General features: G+C 43.5%; 1 protein-coding gene across 2 annotated transcripts in view; it reads left to right on the top strand.

The window, feature by feature from the left end:
• LOC119653887 (protein kinase C, brain isozyme) overlaps positions 1–19,072 on the top strand; it is a 536,905-nt gene that overhangs the window by 323,779 nt on the left and 194,054 nt on the right. For both annotated transcript variants that reach the window (XM_038059008.1, XM_038059007.1), the window contains exons 2-3: positions 8,073–8,104; positions 8,231–8,310. In XM_038059008.1, the coding sequence (XP_037914936.1) occupies positions 8,073–8,104; positions 8,231–8,310 (112 nt within the window). The remainder of the gene's footprint in view (positions 1–8,072; positions 8,105–8,230; positions 8,311–19,072) is intronic.

Here is a 19,072-nt window from a genome sequence, read left to right as displayed (position 1 = left end):
ACAAAGAAAATGCGATTTAAGGCTCACGGGCGTAGTGGACAGAGAAATAAAAGATTACAGTCGTGTCTATGTGAGAGCGATAAGGCACGGAGAAGTAAGATCTCGTTAAACTATGGCAGCTACATTCGACGTGTCCTTCATCAAATTTATCCCGAGTATGCGATCACTAGCAAGAGTGTGGCTGTAGTTGACAGTCTGGCAAATGATGTATTTCACCGATTTGCTGAGGAAGCTTCCCGGTTAAACCGTCATCGTAAACGTAAGACGATTACGAGTAAGGAGTTCAAATCTGCGGCGCAACTTCTTTTGCCTGAAGATTTAGCAAAATATGCTATTCATGATGGTAATAAGGCGCTCCGATTGTATTCGGAAAGGTATTAGGCTATGTGGATTTTAAGGAGCATGAGAATGTCGATATATTTGTATAAATGTGGTAATATGGTTAGTGCGAATAAATTGGTGAAATAATGTTCAGAAATTTTATTTACTTCGCTTTCAATCAATGGTTCAGAGCGAAATAGGTCCTTGAATGGTTCCTTGTTATGAGTCGTAACACCAGCTTGGTTTTGCCTTAATGTATATCCGTAACAAAGAGGGTCTTTTCTTACGTTAGTAATACAAAAATTTTCTCAAACCGTCATAATGTGAAACTATAACTACCAAATTTCGCCTCACAATTCCGATCTGTGTAACTAAAATACTGTTTCGTCAACCTTTTGGTAGTTTTCCATCGACTTAGATGTACTTTAGCAAACATGCATACGACAGCGATTATAGAAATCTGAATAACATACCTTCTTTGTCGCACTTCATTGCAGTTAATACTACCAAAGGAGGAGCGATCGAAAGCACCTGCTATATCCTTGAGTGCTACGATATTCGTAGTTTGTTGTAGTTTTATTCTTTGATACCAGCCGGTTGGCAAACAAACTGATCAAGATGCAAGGGGATATAACTTATCCCTCACATGTCTCTCAATCAGGAGAAAGAAGGCGATGAGAGATAGCCAATCAGCTTTAGTCTGGGTTTTATCTCCCCCTGACTTCTAAAGAAAGTCATCCAATTTTCCTGACCCTACAGATTTTAAGTAAGCGTTGTTTCAAAAATAGAATTCCCTACTGGAAAAGCTTAGGGTACTTTAGGGTTCAAAGGAGTCATCACTCAGTCGTGTCCACTTGCTCTATTGGTGATACCAGTTTCATCCAACTAGATCTTGGCATGTATTCTTAGTACAAAACCTGGAAAGTAGCTTTGTGGAAAGATTTTTTAGAGTTTCCTTTCCTAGTTCTTATCTAAACTCTGTCGGATATTTGTAGTGTCCCAAAGGGATTAACCGGACTTCCCATATAGTCTTTTAGCTAAAGCATTCCTTCGTATAAGGTTTCAATTTCGGTACAGAGTCTCTTCTATGAGTCTCTCTTGACGTTGCGGATATCTATATTGCACTCAGTAAGTTTTGAATTTTATTACTCGCCATGCCCGGCCTTATCTACCTTATTGAAGAGTCGAAGTGTCTTCTGACGGGAATCTAGTTCCGTCGGCTACGCATTGTGCTCCTTGCGATCCTGTGGCTACGTGGATCCGTATCACTGGCTAGACAAAAACCCGTTCTATAACTTTAACGGAAACGTTTGTTTCTATAATTATGCACACTTAATTATAGAAAAACTAGTACACTTCGAGCTGTATTTCTAACCGACGCGATCTGTTCTAACTTAAGAGCTAGACTGATCCCGAGAGCCGACCTCCGGTCCTTTTATACCCCACAGAACTTTCTAGAAAGGCAAGCGAATACTTTGCCAGAAAACTACTTTGCTAGCAACCCTACACTAATGGATTGCGCCGCGCATCTCGCGGATCTGAAGTTGTATTTATCCGAAACAATCACGGCAATGAAAAAGAAGAAGTTTCACACAAAACCTTAAAAATGATGGGCCACCGCCACCGCCATTTTGTGGGCCGTAAGCGCAACCAGAGACCTACAGTAGCCAGGGTTAAAATGAAAATAAATTCGAAACGGCTTTTTAATGCACATTAAAAGGAACAAACATCCCCAACGGGATGCCTAGTAAGTCGCTACCACAGATTGCAGAGATTAACATTAACATTAAATTAAGTAACAGCACCATTGCACACTAATGTAAACAAGAGTCACCTGGATCACGAAAAACTTCAGATCCTAAAAATAGCCTCCAACATTTCCGCGAGGAGAAGGTGGCGAGGCGACTTCTTATGAATGATGAAAAAGCAAACAACATATTGTCTATCTGTCAGTCTTTTTTTTGGCTGGGGAAATTCGTCGTGGATACACAACTAGACTCGAGGACACGCATGCGGGACATTTACTGACTAACAGTGGTATTGCTTCGCGGGGCTGTTCAGTTTATTAACTGTTCGGGGAATAGCTGGTTCTGCTGTATGTGGTGTTAGTTGCATTAGCATGGCTTCTATGCCTCCGATCAGCTTCTGCTGCTTTTAGCCATTAGTGGATCCATTTCAACGCTCCAAGTACTGCATCCCACTCGGTATCCCATTTCACCATAAGGCTACCGAGATTTTCCACCATTAACGGGGACCCCTTTTCTCCTTGGGCTTTCGTATCTTGGACAGTCTGCAGTTCTGCATCTTCTTCTGCATTTTCACATGTAGGACAATCTGGCGAATCATCAAAACCGAACCTATAGAGGTACTTTCCGTACCCACCATGTCTACTTGAAAATTGAGTCAAGTCGTAACTCGTATCCCCATGGTTTCGTGATCCTTTTGTTTGAAATTAGTCTGTATGTCCACCGACCATTTTTCGCCTGACCTCATGAAGACAAATAGGTCTGTAGAATGTTGGCTAGCCTGTCGGCCTACCTGGCTTCAGGATCAATATAAGTTTTTTGTAATTTCCACTCCGCGGGGAAAGATCCTTCTTTTAGATAGTCTGTAAATACTTGAGCAAAAATTCTTGGTACCATTCTCATTGCCAGTCTTGTGTGGGATACCATCAATACTGGGGCTGCGTTATCCCGGACTCGTTTTACTGCATCCCCAAGTTCGTTTGCAGTTACTGGGGGAATATCTTCAGTGATATCGTGGGAAATGTGGTTTCCGGATGTTGGGAAAACAGTTTCGAAACAATCTCCCGCAAACATCTGGACTGTGTCCCAGGAAGGAAGCCTTTTACCCTCTAGTGTCGACATAACCGACTTGAACGCGCTTCCCTAAGGGTCTGAATCTGCCTTATAGAGTTGCTTGAAGCAATGATAGTAGTTGGGATTCCACTTTTGTACACGTATTAGCATGGAAGCATCGCAGGCCCAATATATATATATATATATAGGACAAATGCAACGCCTTATCTGCAGCTGTTCCTGTAAACTCAGTACGCCACCGCAATACTTCTAGAAATGTATCCTTATCAAGTGATGTTGATGATCAACTTTGTTCTCGTCTCTTCAGGTTAATATCTATTCCTCTAGGTCGCTCATCAATGGTGACATATAGCGCCTGGCGGTCACTATGCGTACACTCTTCGCTAAATGCCAGTGCATATGCTTGACCAGCGAGTCACCTATGAAAATAAGGTCCACGATGGAGCTTAGTTCCCCTCGCCTAAACGTGTTTACGCTTCTGATCTTAGCCGAGATGATGTTTAGCCCGGAGAACACCTCAAGTCAGATTTTTCCCCTTTCTTTTGTTTCGCGACCTCCTGACTCCTCTGCCCAGGAGTTGAACTCACCAGCAATTACCTTGGGGTTGCGATCTTTGACGTCTCTCATTAATCTGTCAAGCATTTTGCAATATTCTGATGTGGTCATACTTGGTGCTGCTGTATGTTGATGGCGTCGATCTTAACCCTCACAAAGTCGTATTCGTAGTGCTCCTTGCTTATTACAAGGCCCGATTTCCGCAGGCCCACACCGCAGCCTTCCCGCTCGCATCCGTTTCTCAAACTCCCCGGTAAAGGTATTTGTATTGCTGCTACTACCTGTTGTATGGTTATAATCGCGATCTTTAGTTTCCCTGCATAAAAGGCAGTGAAGGTCCTTGGTGCAGCTAATCCTCAAATGATTTTGTCCTCCACATCTATCGATAGTGCAAGTGCAATCCTTCGGCATGTATCCGAATTCGAGGCATTTAAAGCACTTTTCTAAGGGAATTTTCGCGCGTATTCAGCACATGACCCATCCTACGCGAACTTTACCCGCAGACAACGCATTCGTATCTGACATAAGAACCATAGTACGAGTCGTTGTCTGCGTCCCACCGTATGCTCACCATAAGTATTTCACATCCGTTTCCTGTACGTCTTCCAGTTTCATTTCTGAGTACTTCGCAAATTTGCTTCTGTCTGTCTCACGCACTTGTCCCGGAAACGGTTATTGCGATTGACACTAAATTTGGCAGAAAGTTGGGAACTGTGAACGCTCACGCACGCAGTTAGTTATATCATTTTATGCCAAATTTAAGGAGGTCCCAATATATGCAAAATGGGGTATACATTTTTTCTCCAAAAAATAGTCATGTGGGGTATCAAATGGAAGGTCTTGGTTAGTACTTTCCGAAGCCGTTTTAACATTTGTTGGAAAATTGGGGAGTGCGCGGGTCGAAAGTGATCATTCTTTTCACAGACCTATTCTCAGAAACTACTCAATCGAAAAATCAAGAAGTTGTCACTATATGGTTTCGGAGAATTTTTCAGCAATGTAGGCTATAATATAGAACATGATCCTACCAAATTTGATTATTACTTGATTATTACGAACAAACTTATAGTATGTCAATTTTGTTGCTTCTATGGAAATTCAAGACTTTGAATGTCAGTTTGTCAGTTTGAATGAAAGTTCATGACTGAGACATTAACTGTCAAACAAAACAACTGCGCGTTGTGTATTTCTACACGCCATTCCGTGATCTCGAACCCCAACTAGCACAGCCGTGTCGCCCACATAAGCTTGGGCGTGTATACTCCGCAGAAGTGGCGATACCACACCTCTTTGAAGGCAGTCTTTCGTCGTTTCTGTTGTTACGTCGCCAGTAGCACCTACTTCAGCACATGACAATTTCTGCGGATAGCATAGACCCACTTTATTAGAGTTTCGTCAACACCATGCTCTCTGGCGTCATCGCAGAGCTTCTGAAAGGGCGCACCGTCAAAAGCCCTTCAATGTCCACGAACACCCCCATCGCGTACTCACCCTTCAGAGTTGCATCCTCCACCTTTGAAATCAAAGCATGAAGAGCAGACTCACAGGGCTTCCCACGTTGGTAAGCATGTTGGTTTTCGTTTAGTGGATGCGACCTTAGCAACTTCTCGCGAATGTGACGCTCAACCAGCCTCTCCAGACACTTCTGCAAAAATGACGTTAAGCTGATTTAACTGAAGTTCTTTGGATAGTCATCTTTCCCAGGCTTAGGTATAAGGACTACCTTGCCACCATCTACCAAAAGGAAGACATGTAGCCCGGAGCATGACATCCTCGAAAAATTTTTCTTACAAGTTGCTCTAAGTGCTTTATACTATCCATGCCAGGTGCTTTGAAGTGTTCAAAGGATAGTATAGCAGCTCTAGCTTTTTCACTGGTAACAACCACTCTCGCAGTATCCCGATTCTGCTTGCTACAACTTCGTGTTGAAAGGTTTACAGAAACCACCAATTTTCTTCTTCTTCTCACTTCAGAGACCTGTTCTTCCGGGTGGTGTACTTCCAAGAGAGTCTGTATAGACTCAACCCTGCGCTCGTGAAAGTGCCATCCGGTTTTCTAAGAGAGTCCAACTTCGCCATCTTTATTAATGACTACGCACAGCTTGTAACCCTCCATTCCAGCTTCCAGATCCTTACATTATGCTCTAAAGGAGTCTCGTTTCGAAAGTTTGACGAACCCCTTATATTTACGCCTTGAGTTCCGAAAGTTTAACCAGTCTTCATGCTTATTGCTTTTGCAAGGACGATCGAGAAGTCGCCTGTTGATTTTTTCAGTGTTTGCAGTTCTCGGTTCCACCAAGAAACCGTTTTACTGCGTTGTCCTCGGGCAATAGAACTCTAAAAGTGTGCGATTCAGAGTTTCCAATTGATCGCCGAAGGAGTCCTTAGTCGCCTAGGGAAATCCACTTTGTTGCCAAGAAGTTCATTGAACTTTGTCCAATCCGTTTTCTTAGGATCCCGTCTTTGTATTACAGACTGTTCACCTGCAATGGTGAGACTAAATCTATCATCATCTAATGATGATCTGAGAATGAGACTTCTAGAACTGGCCAGTCTATAATCAACTCTAACAACTTTAAAATACAGATTCTTAAGTCAACTACTTCACTTCTTCTTGGCCCAACGAACATAGGGGCACACCCTATGATCGTTATCATCAGACCAGCTGAAGTAATAAAATCAAACAGGCTGTTTCTTCTAGGATTGCATTTGCTTATACAATACAACCTATTAAGAGGTTAAGGCCTCTCGATTCTGCATACACTATCGGATCCCTTGGTTCTAGCGTTGCCGGAGGACACAAATAATCATTGGATAAGTAAGTGGAGGCAACTATGATGTTTCTCCTCTTACCATTGACCTGGTATTGACCACAACAAGTAGTAGATTGACCACAACAGAATTGTCTCAGCATGGTTACTTCTAACAATTTTTACATCATACCGCAGGGCCTCCGTCACAAGGAGCTCTCAACAAGGAAGATCCTGGTCCCCTTGATTGATTCCATGCCACAAATTCTGTTAAAACGACCCCATGGCTCTTATACCGGAAATATATGAGGACAGTCCTGCAACTTCACCAGCCTTACTGACAGTATATAGAAAGAAACTTTGGCATGCTCCAGGATAATTTCACTAACTCTTATGTTTGTAGATTTAAGGGTAGCCTAATATGAAAACCGTTGCTAACTAAAAAGTCTGCTGCATTCAGTGTGGATCTCACCAGAATTACCAGGATCTCCTCACCTTCCGCCGGAAATTCTGCTTTCTTGCGTCTGATTTCTCTGGATATCGTCGCGCTTGGTGGTGTTGCATGGCCCGTTTCCTCATTCTCAAGAGACTTTGCCTTCTTTCGCAGTGCCTTCCGTTTTTGTCGACTGGGTGCCTCCCCATATTCATGGTATCCGGGATGAATGGATCTGTTTCCACATACCGGAGTTAGACCACCTGCGTCCACATCGCCAGCTTCCTTTAGTTCCGCTTTTCCTGGTAGTGGTGAAGGAGATGGTTTTGGCAGGCAAGTCTGTAGTCCCTTCTCCTTTGCGGATGAAGTTTGCTTCTGCTGAGCCTTCTTCTCCCGTTTTTTGAAAGAGTCAGGCAACAGTGTCACCGACAAGCCGGCCATAGTAAGCTTTCTAGTTCCTTTCATTAAGTGAGTTGAGGATAGTATACCTCTCTGACTGACCGCGCCGTAGACACCGGGTGCAGGTTTTCCATTGAGGTGGAGAGCATGTGTTACACAAATTTTTCCATAGGGGAACATGAATCTGGTTAGGCCTATAAAATCCTTCCCTCGACGACGACCTGATTTCTTAAAGTCGCTGGTGGATTCGATTTCAGTGGCTTCTTACCACTTGGAGAGTTACAATCTTTTGTTTTCATCTCCATGTGTTTTCGGACACCCTTAGTGTAGTAGTAAAGTGCCACAGGCCCCGCCACCACCATGACAAGGTGGTGTCCGAGGGGGAGAGGGCGTAAGATAACACATGGCTTCTCTGCCTCAGTAATACAGGTGTTGACTGAGAAACGAAGTTTTGTCGACCCTAGCACTTCTGCCACTTACAATTCAACGTTCAGACTCATCACACTAAAATCCTGCACTCCTTGCTCGACCCCTTACACACAGTAAAAGAGGAGGCGCTTGCATCCAAATCACAGAAACGAATATTAAATCTTGCAAGGTTGAATTTCACTTCATGTGAGGGTACACACATCTGAAGGCTCTTCATAAAAAGGACCCCCAAATAAACCAAGAAGCACTTACCTCACAAAGATACACTCCTACACAATCATAAACCATATCAAATTACCACCTGAAACCCAGCATACTGTTAAAATCTAATAAAAATTTTCCTTTTCTTCTCCTCCATTTCGCACAGGGGGTTCGGTAAACAAGGATTCCAGTGTCAAAGTAAGTATCCAACGAAATCTACACTTGCCGTTGCCCGAATGGCTTTCATGTGGCCTCCTTGCGAGGCAAATGAGTGTCCCCGACAAGGAAAAACCAAATTTAATTTTATCATCATAATTTTTTCAGTTTGTTCGTTTGTCGTACATAAACGTTGTCACGAGTATGTCACATTCACATGCCCGGGAAAGGATAGGGGCGCTGACTCCGTAAGTACAAATCCATATAATGTGATTTTTAAATGTGGGTGGTTAGTAGACGTTACACTAAGAAGCGTAAATAAGTTTGTTTAAGGCAAAGTTGAACAAAGGATTTCAGGAGGAAATATGTATTTCAAGAGGGACGCAAATTTCAGGCAATTCAAATTTATGAGGCAACGGGTAAAAGCCATTCGGATTTCGGAGTTCAGGTTACTTTCTTGCTCCTGAAAATCAACGGATTTACTGTCACAAAAAGCAGGGAAACATATGGGTTATATTTTATAACTTTTCGTAAGGTTTGCGTAACTTCAGAAACTCTTCACCCCCTTGAAAAAACGTGGCACAGGAATCGAATCGTTCTGTTGCATAACTCTTACGAATACATAGTCCTCTCGTCTCCTATAAGCAAATGGTAATTTATTTACGCTTCTCAGTGTCACAAACTCTCACATTTCCAACCACATGCCTACATGTGTGCCGGAACTGAAGTGGAGAATTCCAGTCATATGCATACCAAAATTAAAGGAAAGTTTGCCTCGAAAACCACTCAGCCCCCGCACATGTCCCCATGGGTTGGAAAGGAGTAGAACAATATATAACATCATATTCATTCCTCCATACTTTTGTAATGTTAAGAGCTTTTGTTATGGTCTTGTCCTTCGTCAAAAAAAGCATCTTCGGATGGAGTCCTGTCGCACCCCGCCCTCAACGTGATCGTCGTTATCGTCATAAACCACCAGTTTATGTGTACTATGTTTTCAAATGTGGAGAGTATAATGTTGGAATTTCGACTCAGTTAATGTGCATTTTTCATAGAAATTTCATGCCAGGATAATGTTCATATTCGTATTGAAGGCATCAACATTCATATTGTGATAGTGTGAATTAATGACCGTGTTTTGCAAAGTAATGTTTTTCTACGATTTGAATTTTGTTTTATAGGAGCTATAAAGTGGATGGTATATGTCAGTTCCACGGCATTGTTCAGCTGGAAAATTGTTCCATTGTCCTGATTTTATGTTGCAGTATTTCTGGATTAGTTTGATACAATATTTATGTGTATAAAGCCGTTCATTTATTCATTCAAAACTCACACAGAAGTGACAATCAAACCAGCTTTAAGGATAATTAAAGCGAATCTATTTTCAAAAATTTCTCGATCCCCCCCCCCCCCCGGTCGCCCACTCTTTTGAAGAATCTATTTTCAGGTTTTGCCTATATGCTTTCCTCAGCAAAAAAAATGACAATTGGCAACTCGTTATAGTTAAGTTAAGGAGGAGGAGAATGCAGCCTGAAGCGCCCAGGCAAGAGTAGGGTTGCTTAGTCGCTTTTGTTCAGGATTTTTTGGTCTGCCTTTATCACCAGCTTCTCCAAATCTAAAGATATGTCCATAGGGATGAGAATGCATAGATTCTTCGGTAAAGAAGTCCTTTTGATATATGCATATAAAACCCCCTCTCTTCCTCATATACATCATAACACACCACACCAACAAGTTTTCTGTTTTAAAACAAAAGCTACTCAAGTCTACTCCATGCTCCTTTTTTCGAAGGCAATAAGGACTCTAGTTCCTTCACAAAAATAGTAGCCTGCCAACAGGAGTTCAAATTAACCCCTTTGGCTGCAAAGATCTTTGTAAACTCTCCTTGCGTACCAATCTGGACACTTTTGCGAAACCAATCCCCCAATGGATAAAGTTCTTCATTACCAATGACAGTCGACCATTGTAACACAGGCTTCGAAACTGGTTCGATGTTTCTGGGTTGCAATATTTTGTAGTAGGCGGCGCTGGTGACGGTTTCATGCTAGCTGGTTTCATACGTATTCCGCTTAGGGTTGTTACCGTCGTTAATATACGCGGCCAGCTTTTGTAGGTCACTCTATAATGAAACTCATCGAAAAATCGGGTGATCAAACGACCATACCGAGTGACTGAAGACGACCTAGAGGGAAGAGCTATCCCTAAACCTAAAAGATATTGGCTAAGTGACCGTGAAGGACTGCCCGCAAATACCGAAGCTCCATCAAAGTGCTCGGTTGGCTCATTTTTGCACGTCTCTGTGAAAGCCTGAGGGGGTCCTGTGGGCACTTTGATCCCTCACGTGTCATTTTTACAAAATCAACGTGTCTATACCGATGCATGGGTCCGCACCTGATCTAAAAATATTTCAACAAACAAGGGAATTCGCGACGGCCTAACGAGATAAACGCGAGCTAAACCATGAAAATAAAAAACAAGCGGAAGCTGAGCGCTTCAGATATGAAAGGTTTTGTTTGCTTCTTCTGTGAGTATATTTGAGTGCAGAACTATCTCATTTGTAGGTATCCCGCTAAGAATATGCATTTAGCATGTCAGATTTAGTACTTCGGGTTGTAAATTTACACGATAAAGACAACTTTGAGCTACTGGAATTTTGTTGCAAATAACATGATGGAGAATGATGGATGGATGGAAAATGATGAAGATAATATGCTTCATATTATATTTTATACTATAATACTACCAACTTTTATAACTCTGGGATAAACTTAAGGGGGGTTTTACCTAATTTTCCCAAAAATATAATATGTATATAAATACTATTATTAATTTATAATAATTTGAACAGATGTAGATATGGAGAGTATTTTGGGGCCGGGGCACCATATAGAGACAGCTTTATGATTTTTTTTTCAGATTTTTCGGTTGGGTAGTTTCTGAGAATGGATCCGTTAAAGAAATCATCACTTTCCACCCCTCCCACTCCCTGCCTTTTTAACAAATCTCAAAACTGAGACTGACTTGGAAAAGTACTAATGGAGACATTTCATTTGATAGCCCACATGACTATATTCGGTGAAAAAAAAATTTTACACCCCCCTTTTACATGTACGGGGACGCCCCCTCCCCCCTCAACGTAAAAGGATATCACTCACTGCATGTCTGGGGGTCCACAGTTCCCACCTTCTCACCAAATTTCGTGTCAATCGGTATAGCCGTTTCTGAGAAAAGTGCTTGTGACAGACAGACAGACAGACAGGCAGACGGACAGACAGACAGACAGACGGACAGACAGACAGACATTGAACCGATTTTAATAAGGCTTTGGTTTGCAAACGAAAGCTTAAAAATCTGCTCGACCACGCGCATGGAGCGGATCTCCGGGCCCAAGTGTTGCGATCGAGGGGAAAAATCACCGACCGATCGCAGCCTCAATCATTGCTTCCTATGCCCCAGATTTTCAATGAGGCGTGACCCCTGAGATTCGCTCCTATCCTTGACATCCTCATGCCATTATTTGGAGGATGTCCCTATGTAAAAGTTTTGCGGCGTCAAGCAAGAAGAGCAAAGGAGGAAGTCCTCAAATTAAAACGATTTAATTAAAATTCATCAAATGATTTACAATATATCATAAATCCATAAACAGCAGTAGAATTAAAAGAAATATAAAATAAATTAGGAACCAGAAAGAAAAACCAAACAGAAAACCGGGAGAAAAAACTAAGAATTAAAAAAAAATAGCTAATTCAAACCGGTAAACAAATAGTGAAATAAAAATAATAGCGACACAATCCCGGCCATCATCAGGGAGCGTATTCGACTTGAGGTTATCGCGGAAAGGGGTGACCAAGAGTAGATGGGGGCAGAGGCGGTGGCATCAACCACACCACGCCGCAGAGCAGACAACAGTTTCAGTACTCGCCGAAGTACTCTTCTTCACCATCTAGGTGAGGTTTCCGCTGAGGTTCAGAACGAATTGCAAAGAGCGTGCATAGAATTCTCGAAAATGAATCCTTTCCATAGACCATGTATTCCCAAGCCCTATGCATCTCCAACAACTCCGAGAATTCTATCTCAAATCAATATGAGATTGCATCTCGGCTGTGTGCTGATATATCGCTGCTGCAACTACAATCAATTGTGTATTGTGATGCAGTTGCGGCTGCCAGATTACACGGTCGCAAGGTTCGCTTTCGCGTTGTTGGTTTGAGTGACCGAAGAGATCCACCATGGAAGATTCATCTGGAACGTCGGCGGGACCCGCTAAGGCAGGAAATTGCTAAGCTAATTCAAATCAGCTTTGACAATACCAGCAAACAGGTTAAGAATAAATTGCGGAGGGTTTACAGGAACTATGCCACCCCCAGTGAAACACCCATAGTTGAAGTTCTGGACACACTAAAGCAGAAACTTTCTGTCATACACAGTTGATTACGATAGCATGGCGAAAGTCTTTCCAGTCATGTCCAGAATGCAACTTACGCGAGAAACCAGCGAAGTCCTTTCAGATCACTCAACGAACTCCTCCCCCCCCCCCCCCCCCCCCGCGCTCTAGCCAGTACAGTTTTCGGTAAAAGAAGCGAAAGAATACTGGGGTGGACTTTAGGGGTTACCCGTCCAGCATGCTGAGTGTATCTCCCCCGAAGGCACCCGCCTGGCATGAATTTTGCGGATGTTACCGAAGAGCAAGTTTGACGAGCCATAAACGGATCAAAGAACTGGAGGGGCCCAGGTCTGGATCGGGTGCAGAATTTCTGGTATAAGAAATTTACCAGTCGGTTGGCACACAGCGTAAATGAGATCATGAGTACGCCGGAGAAATTTCCACTCTTCTTCATTGCGAGGTTACCTACCTTATCCCTAAGAAAGACACGGTGCAGGACACCGCAAACTCAAGACCGATTATTTGCTTACCAACCCTCTACAAATTCATAACGTCCATTATTAGTGGAATGGTCAATGCGCACCTAGAGACCAACAACATCCTATCTGAGAGAAGGACTGCCGAGTTGGGTCAAGGGGGTGCAAAGAGCAACTCGTTATGGACTCGGTAGTTGTAGGACGAGCAGCTAGAAGCCAAAAAAGCCTCTTTAGTTGCTATGTCGATTCTGCCAAGGCTTTCGATAGCGTTTCGCATACCTGGCTAATCGGCAATAACCAAGGTGTGCTAAAAGTAGGATGTAGACTGCGACTGCTGACATAGCAAATGACCACAAGCAACCAATCCTGTTGTCTCGAAGTCACCACGTCACATTTCGGGAAGTGCATAAGAATAATCTGCATGGAGAAGTAACGACTGTCCCGAATTATTTGAGGATGCGGTAGTGGATTCTGAATGATCAGAAAGTGATTCGAAGTGAAATTCATCGATGTCCAACATGTGTGAAATATGAGAATATACTAACTTAACAACTGATGGGGGATGTACCTACCGTTCGCGTCATCCCCAACCCGCGTTTTTGCATTGCGGAGTAGAGTACGCAGGTCCATTCAGGACACGGATATCCAAATACCGGTCTACTGCTATTCTAAAAGGATATGTTTGCGTTTTTATATACATAGTGTCCAAGGCTGTTCATTTGGAACTAGTAAGCGACTTGGCTACCGAATCGTTCCTGGCAGCTTCCAAAAGATTCACTGCCAGAAGAGGCCTTTGCTCTGTGATCTACAGCGATTACGATACTAATTTCATGGAAGCAATCAACCAATTGGATAAGAAGATGCAGCAGGCGATAGAGGTGGTATCAAACAAGGTTGCAGCTATATCCGCCAAAGACGGCATAACTTGGAAATTTATTCCTGTGGCTACACCACTTTTCGGCGGTCTCTGGGAGACCGCAGTGAAGTCAGCTAAACAACATCTGAAGTGCGTACTCGACGAAGCAAAAATTATACCAACATTCAAAGAATTTACGACTGTGTTGTGCAAGGTCCAGACTTGCCTGATTTCGAGACCTCTTGTTCCAATCTTGAACAATCCAGACCATCTCGAAGCTTCGACGGTAGGTCAGTTTTTGGTGGAACGGTCATTGATAGCAGATCCTGAAGTTAATAGGGTTCAAAGGAGTCTGTATGAGCGGTGGCAGCAATTGAAAGCGATACATCAGACGTTTTAGCAGAAGTGGACTCGAGAATATCTTCATAATTTACAGGCCAGCACAAAATGGATTGATGAGGCCCCGAATGTAAGGACCGGACACCTGGTTCTTCTACGAGAACGCGAAACTTTTCCGACAAAGTGACCGTTAGCACGAATCCTGAAGGTCCATCCAGGAGATGACGGAAGAGTTCGCGCCGTCACCGCCCATTATCATAGCTGCTAGGAGAAGCAGGTTGGCGTTTTGAATCTTTTCCCCTTGCCGATTGAGCTTCCAAATGACCCGGTGATCATTCTGCCGTCACAAGTAACGATTCATCCGAAACAGTACGCCAAGCCGATATCCCCCAGAAAATTACCGCAAGCATGGGTATCGGGAGAGCAATCTGGTAGGGAAGCGAAGCGGCCAAAGAAAGTACGGGTGGCGCCATGCACCTGGGCACCTGGGGTACCACGTCGAAAAGCTTGGTCAAGCCATAGTCATCCGAGGTAACCTGAGGTTACAGGTCGACTTCACAATAAAGGCTACGCTGAAAGACCGTCAGGACATAGATTCAATTCTTGACATGACAAGGAGGATGTGTTCATATACTAAAGCGATAAGTCAAACAACTCGCTGCCATAGCTTGGTCAAGCATCTTACCTTCAGACATAACGATCTTTCCCGCAAAATTGGCGAGCTGCTGAGTATGCGAACTAGATTCAAAAGAGGCTTACTGGGAAAAATATTAACATCTGTATTCGGAACCGCATTAACCGCAGCGTTATGTGGACACGCAAGTATTCTAGACCTGGTGACGGTGGAAGTACTGGTTAGCACCATCAGCGAAGTTTTGCCAAAGATCGGCCCTTTTTATGAAATACCTCAGATCCCTCAAGGTCACACTTCAGTACAGAGGGAGGAAGAGTAGTTTATTGCATCCGGTTTCTTCCATATCAACGGCAAACACATACATGAATTGCTCCACGTTATAGCGGCACCCCAGAAAATTGGGGTTGGACAATACCTGATTCCTCGCGTCGAAGTTCACACAGTGGCGGTGGATTTCAACCAGCAGACCTATTTCGAGCTTCACGATTCTGAGCTCAAGGCATGCCGTCCTCGTGACATCGGAGGTAGGAGCGTGGTCGACGTGGCGGCATAACATCTTCACCAAGTCGACCCGCTCAGCGCTCATTTTTACAGCAAAGAGCAGACCAGTCCCTCGCATGCGGCTGTCTGTAAGGCAAACTGCGGGCTGACTCCACTTAACTTGAAGGATCGATTTTTCAATATTCTGAGTCGAAGGGAATGCACGCTAAACAAGTGAATTGTCTTTAGCAGCCATTTGTCGATTTGCATTTGTCGAACAGATTGTTGTCTGCTGGGGAGCTCTTTGCCTAGAAGAAGGGATTCACGTGTGCCATTCAGGATGGCGTGGTCGTCACCCGAGCTTCTAGAAAGCTTATCATGAAAGAGCAAGTAGATAACGACCAGTGCAGAATGTGTGGTTCGGCGTTAAAGAGGTTGGACCCTTTCATTTCTGGCTACACTGTTATGACACCGGTGCAATACACCACAAGGCATAATGTTGTATGTAAGGTGATCCATCCAAACCTTGTATGCAAGCATGGGCTGACCACAGGAACATGTCCGGTTTACCGATATGAGCCGCAAGCAGTACTTGATAGTTCTGCTTTCAATATGTAATAACAACAAACATGACGTGTTGTTAGTTGACAAGACTCTTTCCTGAGTCTTCCTAGCGCTGCACACGCGGACAAAAATTCTCCAAAGCTACAAATGTGATATTCTCCGTCTGCTGTACACTCAATGGAGAAAGTGTCCCTGCAGCTCCACAAAACTAAAACTTCACCACAAATCACTCTAGTCAAACTATTTTAACTATTTTCCTCAGAGCCGAAATACCATTCGACTAATGCAAGATTTTTCCAGCGAGAAACTGAAGAAATTTTCCGTAGTTCCCTTTTTTCCCGACCGGATCCTTCTTCCTTTCTTTTTCGGACCAAAAGCCTTTACGCGGAGGAGGAACTAATCAATAGGTAGATATGTTGGATGGGCCATCAAAAGCCAGGTCCCAGTATGCCAACATTGTATATACACGATCCCCTGACATGGTATTAAGCGGTCGTATCTGGCATCCATAAGGCGCGTCGTCATCATCATCATCTTCATACATATAGTCGAATCTGTCGTCACGTTCGTAAAAATTTCCATTCTGGTCATCGTCATGTTTGTAAAATTTATTTGTGTATTGTCTAAGGCCACGTCTGTCTTTAAAATGTACTACACGAGTTGAAGCAGGCTGATGTAGAGCTTCCTGATGCACTGAGTGCTTATTTAGCCGCGAGTCTCGAAGCGCAGAAAATTGCCCAGAACCCGTGAAGCGACATATGCGTCCGGGCCCTAGCATCCTGCGTGGAAGAATCAACCAAACCCACAGGATCTCTCCTCGTGGACTCATGCCACCTTAAATCAATGCTTTGCACTGGCAGGTCAAGCTCAGCAGAGCTCCGCTGACTTGGAGGTGACGTCGAGAGAAGGCGATAAAGGTCGGTCATCGATGCAACTCCGTATTCCATCAAGGATTCACCTCACCCGTCACTTCATCCCTACGAAGAAGACAGAATATTCAGTTGTTCAAATTCTTAAACAAAGAGACAGCCGTTTCACATAAAGGTAGGAAAGGACACTGCTCACCAGTTCGTACGGTAATACCAGCAGCAGACTTCTGGACGGCGATCACCTACGAGACGTTAAGTCTCAAAAACAAACACAACAAACGACTAGCTCTTGTAGTATTCTACCAAGGATTGGTCAAGAAACTTTACTTTACGAGGTAGGAAAGGAATTTAAGGCTTAGGAACACTTGCTCCTGGGAAAAAAGGCGTGAAACGTAGAACTAAAAATCTAAAGGCAAGTGTAAGTGGAGTCTAAACGGGAACAATGTTGAGAATCTATTGATTCTATATCCGACACCACAAAACGAAGTTTTGAGCCGGAATAGACTATCTTCCACTGATTCAGGAAACCTGTAAATAAGAAACATTAGGTCTGAATCGTGTGGCGGTTTAGCTCGCGTTCTGGTTCATCACGTTAGGCCGTCGCGAATTCCCTTGTTCGTTGAGTTACTGTTAGATCCGATGCAGGGCTACGCATATAGATACGTTGACTTTCTTTTTTTGTTGATTTCACTCAGGATGGTCGTTTAATCATCCTATCTTCCTTAGTTTCATTACTGATCCCCAGTTCTTCGGTAATCGTTCTACTTCCAACAGAATGGCGTACGAATATATTTCGCTTAACATATAAAGTCGCAATTTTTGCGTGGGTTGGGTCAACTCCATTCCTTCTTCTTCAATCGCGCGACAGGCAAAATCGGCCCTTGACCTCCAGGATAGAATTCCTACTCCTTTTTACCAGCCACGTGTACTGAATCCTCCCACCGTTTGTGGGGCTTTCCGTCTGGACGGCGTCCTTCAGGTGTACTTTTGAATACCCTGTTAGGTATCCCCTTGCCGCCCATCTGTTCTACGTGACCAGTAGTCACCAGTCAGCTCCATCCTTTACCGGTCCAAGTATTCGACGTAGAACTTTACGTTCGGCTTTGTCGATTGACTTCTCTAGCATCAGCGTTACAGTCCACGCTTCACAGTCATAGAGCAGCACAAGTCGTATTATGGTCTTGTAGATTCGAAGCTTATTTTTCCTGTGCACCTTTCTATTTTTCATTATCCCTAGGACTGAGTGGTATGATTTGTTAGCCGTCATTATTTGTCGCTGAACTTCGTCCTTTCATTAGCATCCTTCACTATGTTTACTCCTAGGTGCACAGAGTTGTCCACATTTTCAAAATTGTCAGGTTTTATCGTCTTCTTGATTGGGTCATGCATTTTATTTTATTTTCAACAACTCTTAGGCCAACTTCTTGCGCTACTTCATTTAATTGTAGGAATACTTCCTTGGCGTCTGGAATTTAAAGAGCAATGTTCTCGTGGTACCTAAATTTAGTTTGGGGATAGAGTATTCAAGGGCTAGGTTAAGAGGCATGGAGGCGATTCCATCTCCTCGGCTTAATCCACAGTTCATTTCAAGGCATCGCATTAGCTTGTCAAACACCTTTACATGGGATTCAGACGTATCCATCGTTAGCTCGGCCATTCGTACCAGTTTTTCTGGTAGGAGGAACCCACGCATGATACGACATCTAATTTGATGCTATCATACGCTTGAAAGAAGCCGACAAAGAGCTGATGAACATCGATATTGAACTAATAGCACTTTTGCAGTAGTTGTTTGACCGTGAAAATTTGATCCATCGTGATCCTTTTCGAAAGCCACGTTGGTATTCTCCTTTTAATTTGTCTGCATATGGCTCTAACCTAGCTTGGATGATTTTCGTCAAGATCTTGCAGAGCGTGCACAACAATGAAATGCCTTTGTAGTTGTCAAAGATTGTTTTGTCTCTTTTTTTGTGTATAGGACAAATTACGCTCTTGCGTCAGTTGTCAGGTATTGTTACATATAGATTTGTGCAGCGCTGCAGTTTCAGGCCAAAATCTAACTATGTAATTCCCTAGAACCCGCAGCTAATAAGCACACGAGCTCCATTCGACAAAATCCTCGACTCAGGGCCAATCGGAGTTGTAAACCTTTCCTAATATAAGGTCTCCAGCATGAAGCCAGCGGAACTCTATTCTAGCGATGGTCAGAATCGGCCTAAACCAACTAGCAACTCTATCTGCCTCTGATTTTGTTTTACCAAGACAGCTGCCATTCATCTTCACGGGCAACTATCTCGTTGGGCTTTTCTCTCTTACGTTGCTTTACGCTCCTTATCAAGAAGGAAAACATCTCTGCTTTGTCTGCTTTGCTCCTGTTCGACAGTGCGTCCAGCAAAAGGCACCACAAC

This window comes from Hermetia illucens, chromosome 4, assembly GCF_905115235.1.
Source record: "Hermetia illucens chromosome 4, iHerIll2.2.curated.20191125, whole genome shotgun sequence".
In the NCBI taxonomy this organism is placed as follows: domain Eukaryota; kingdom Metazoa; phylum Arthropoda; class Insecta; order Diptera; family Stratiomyidae; genus Hermetia; species Hermetia illucens.
This window is presented reverse-complemented; position numbering and strand designations above follow the sequence as displayed.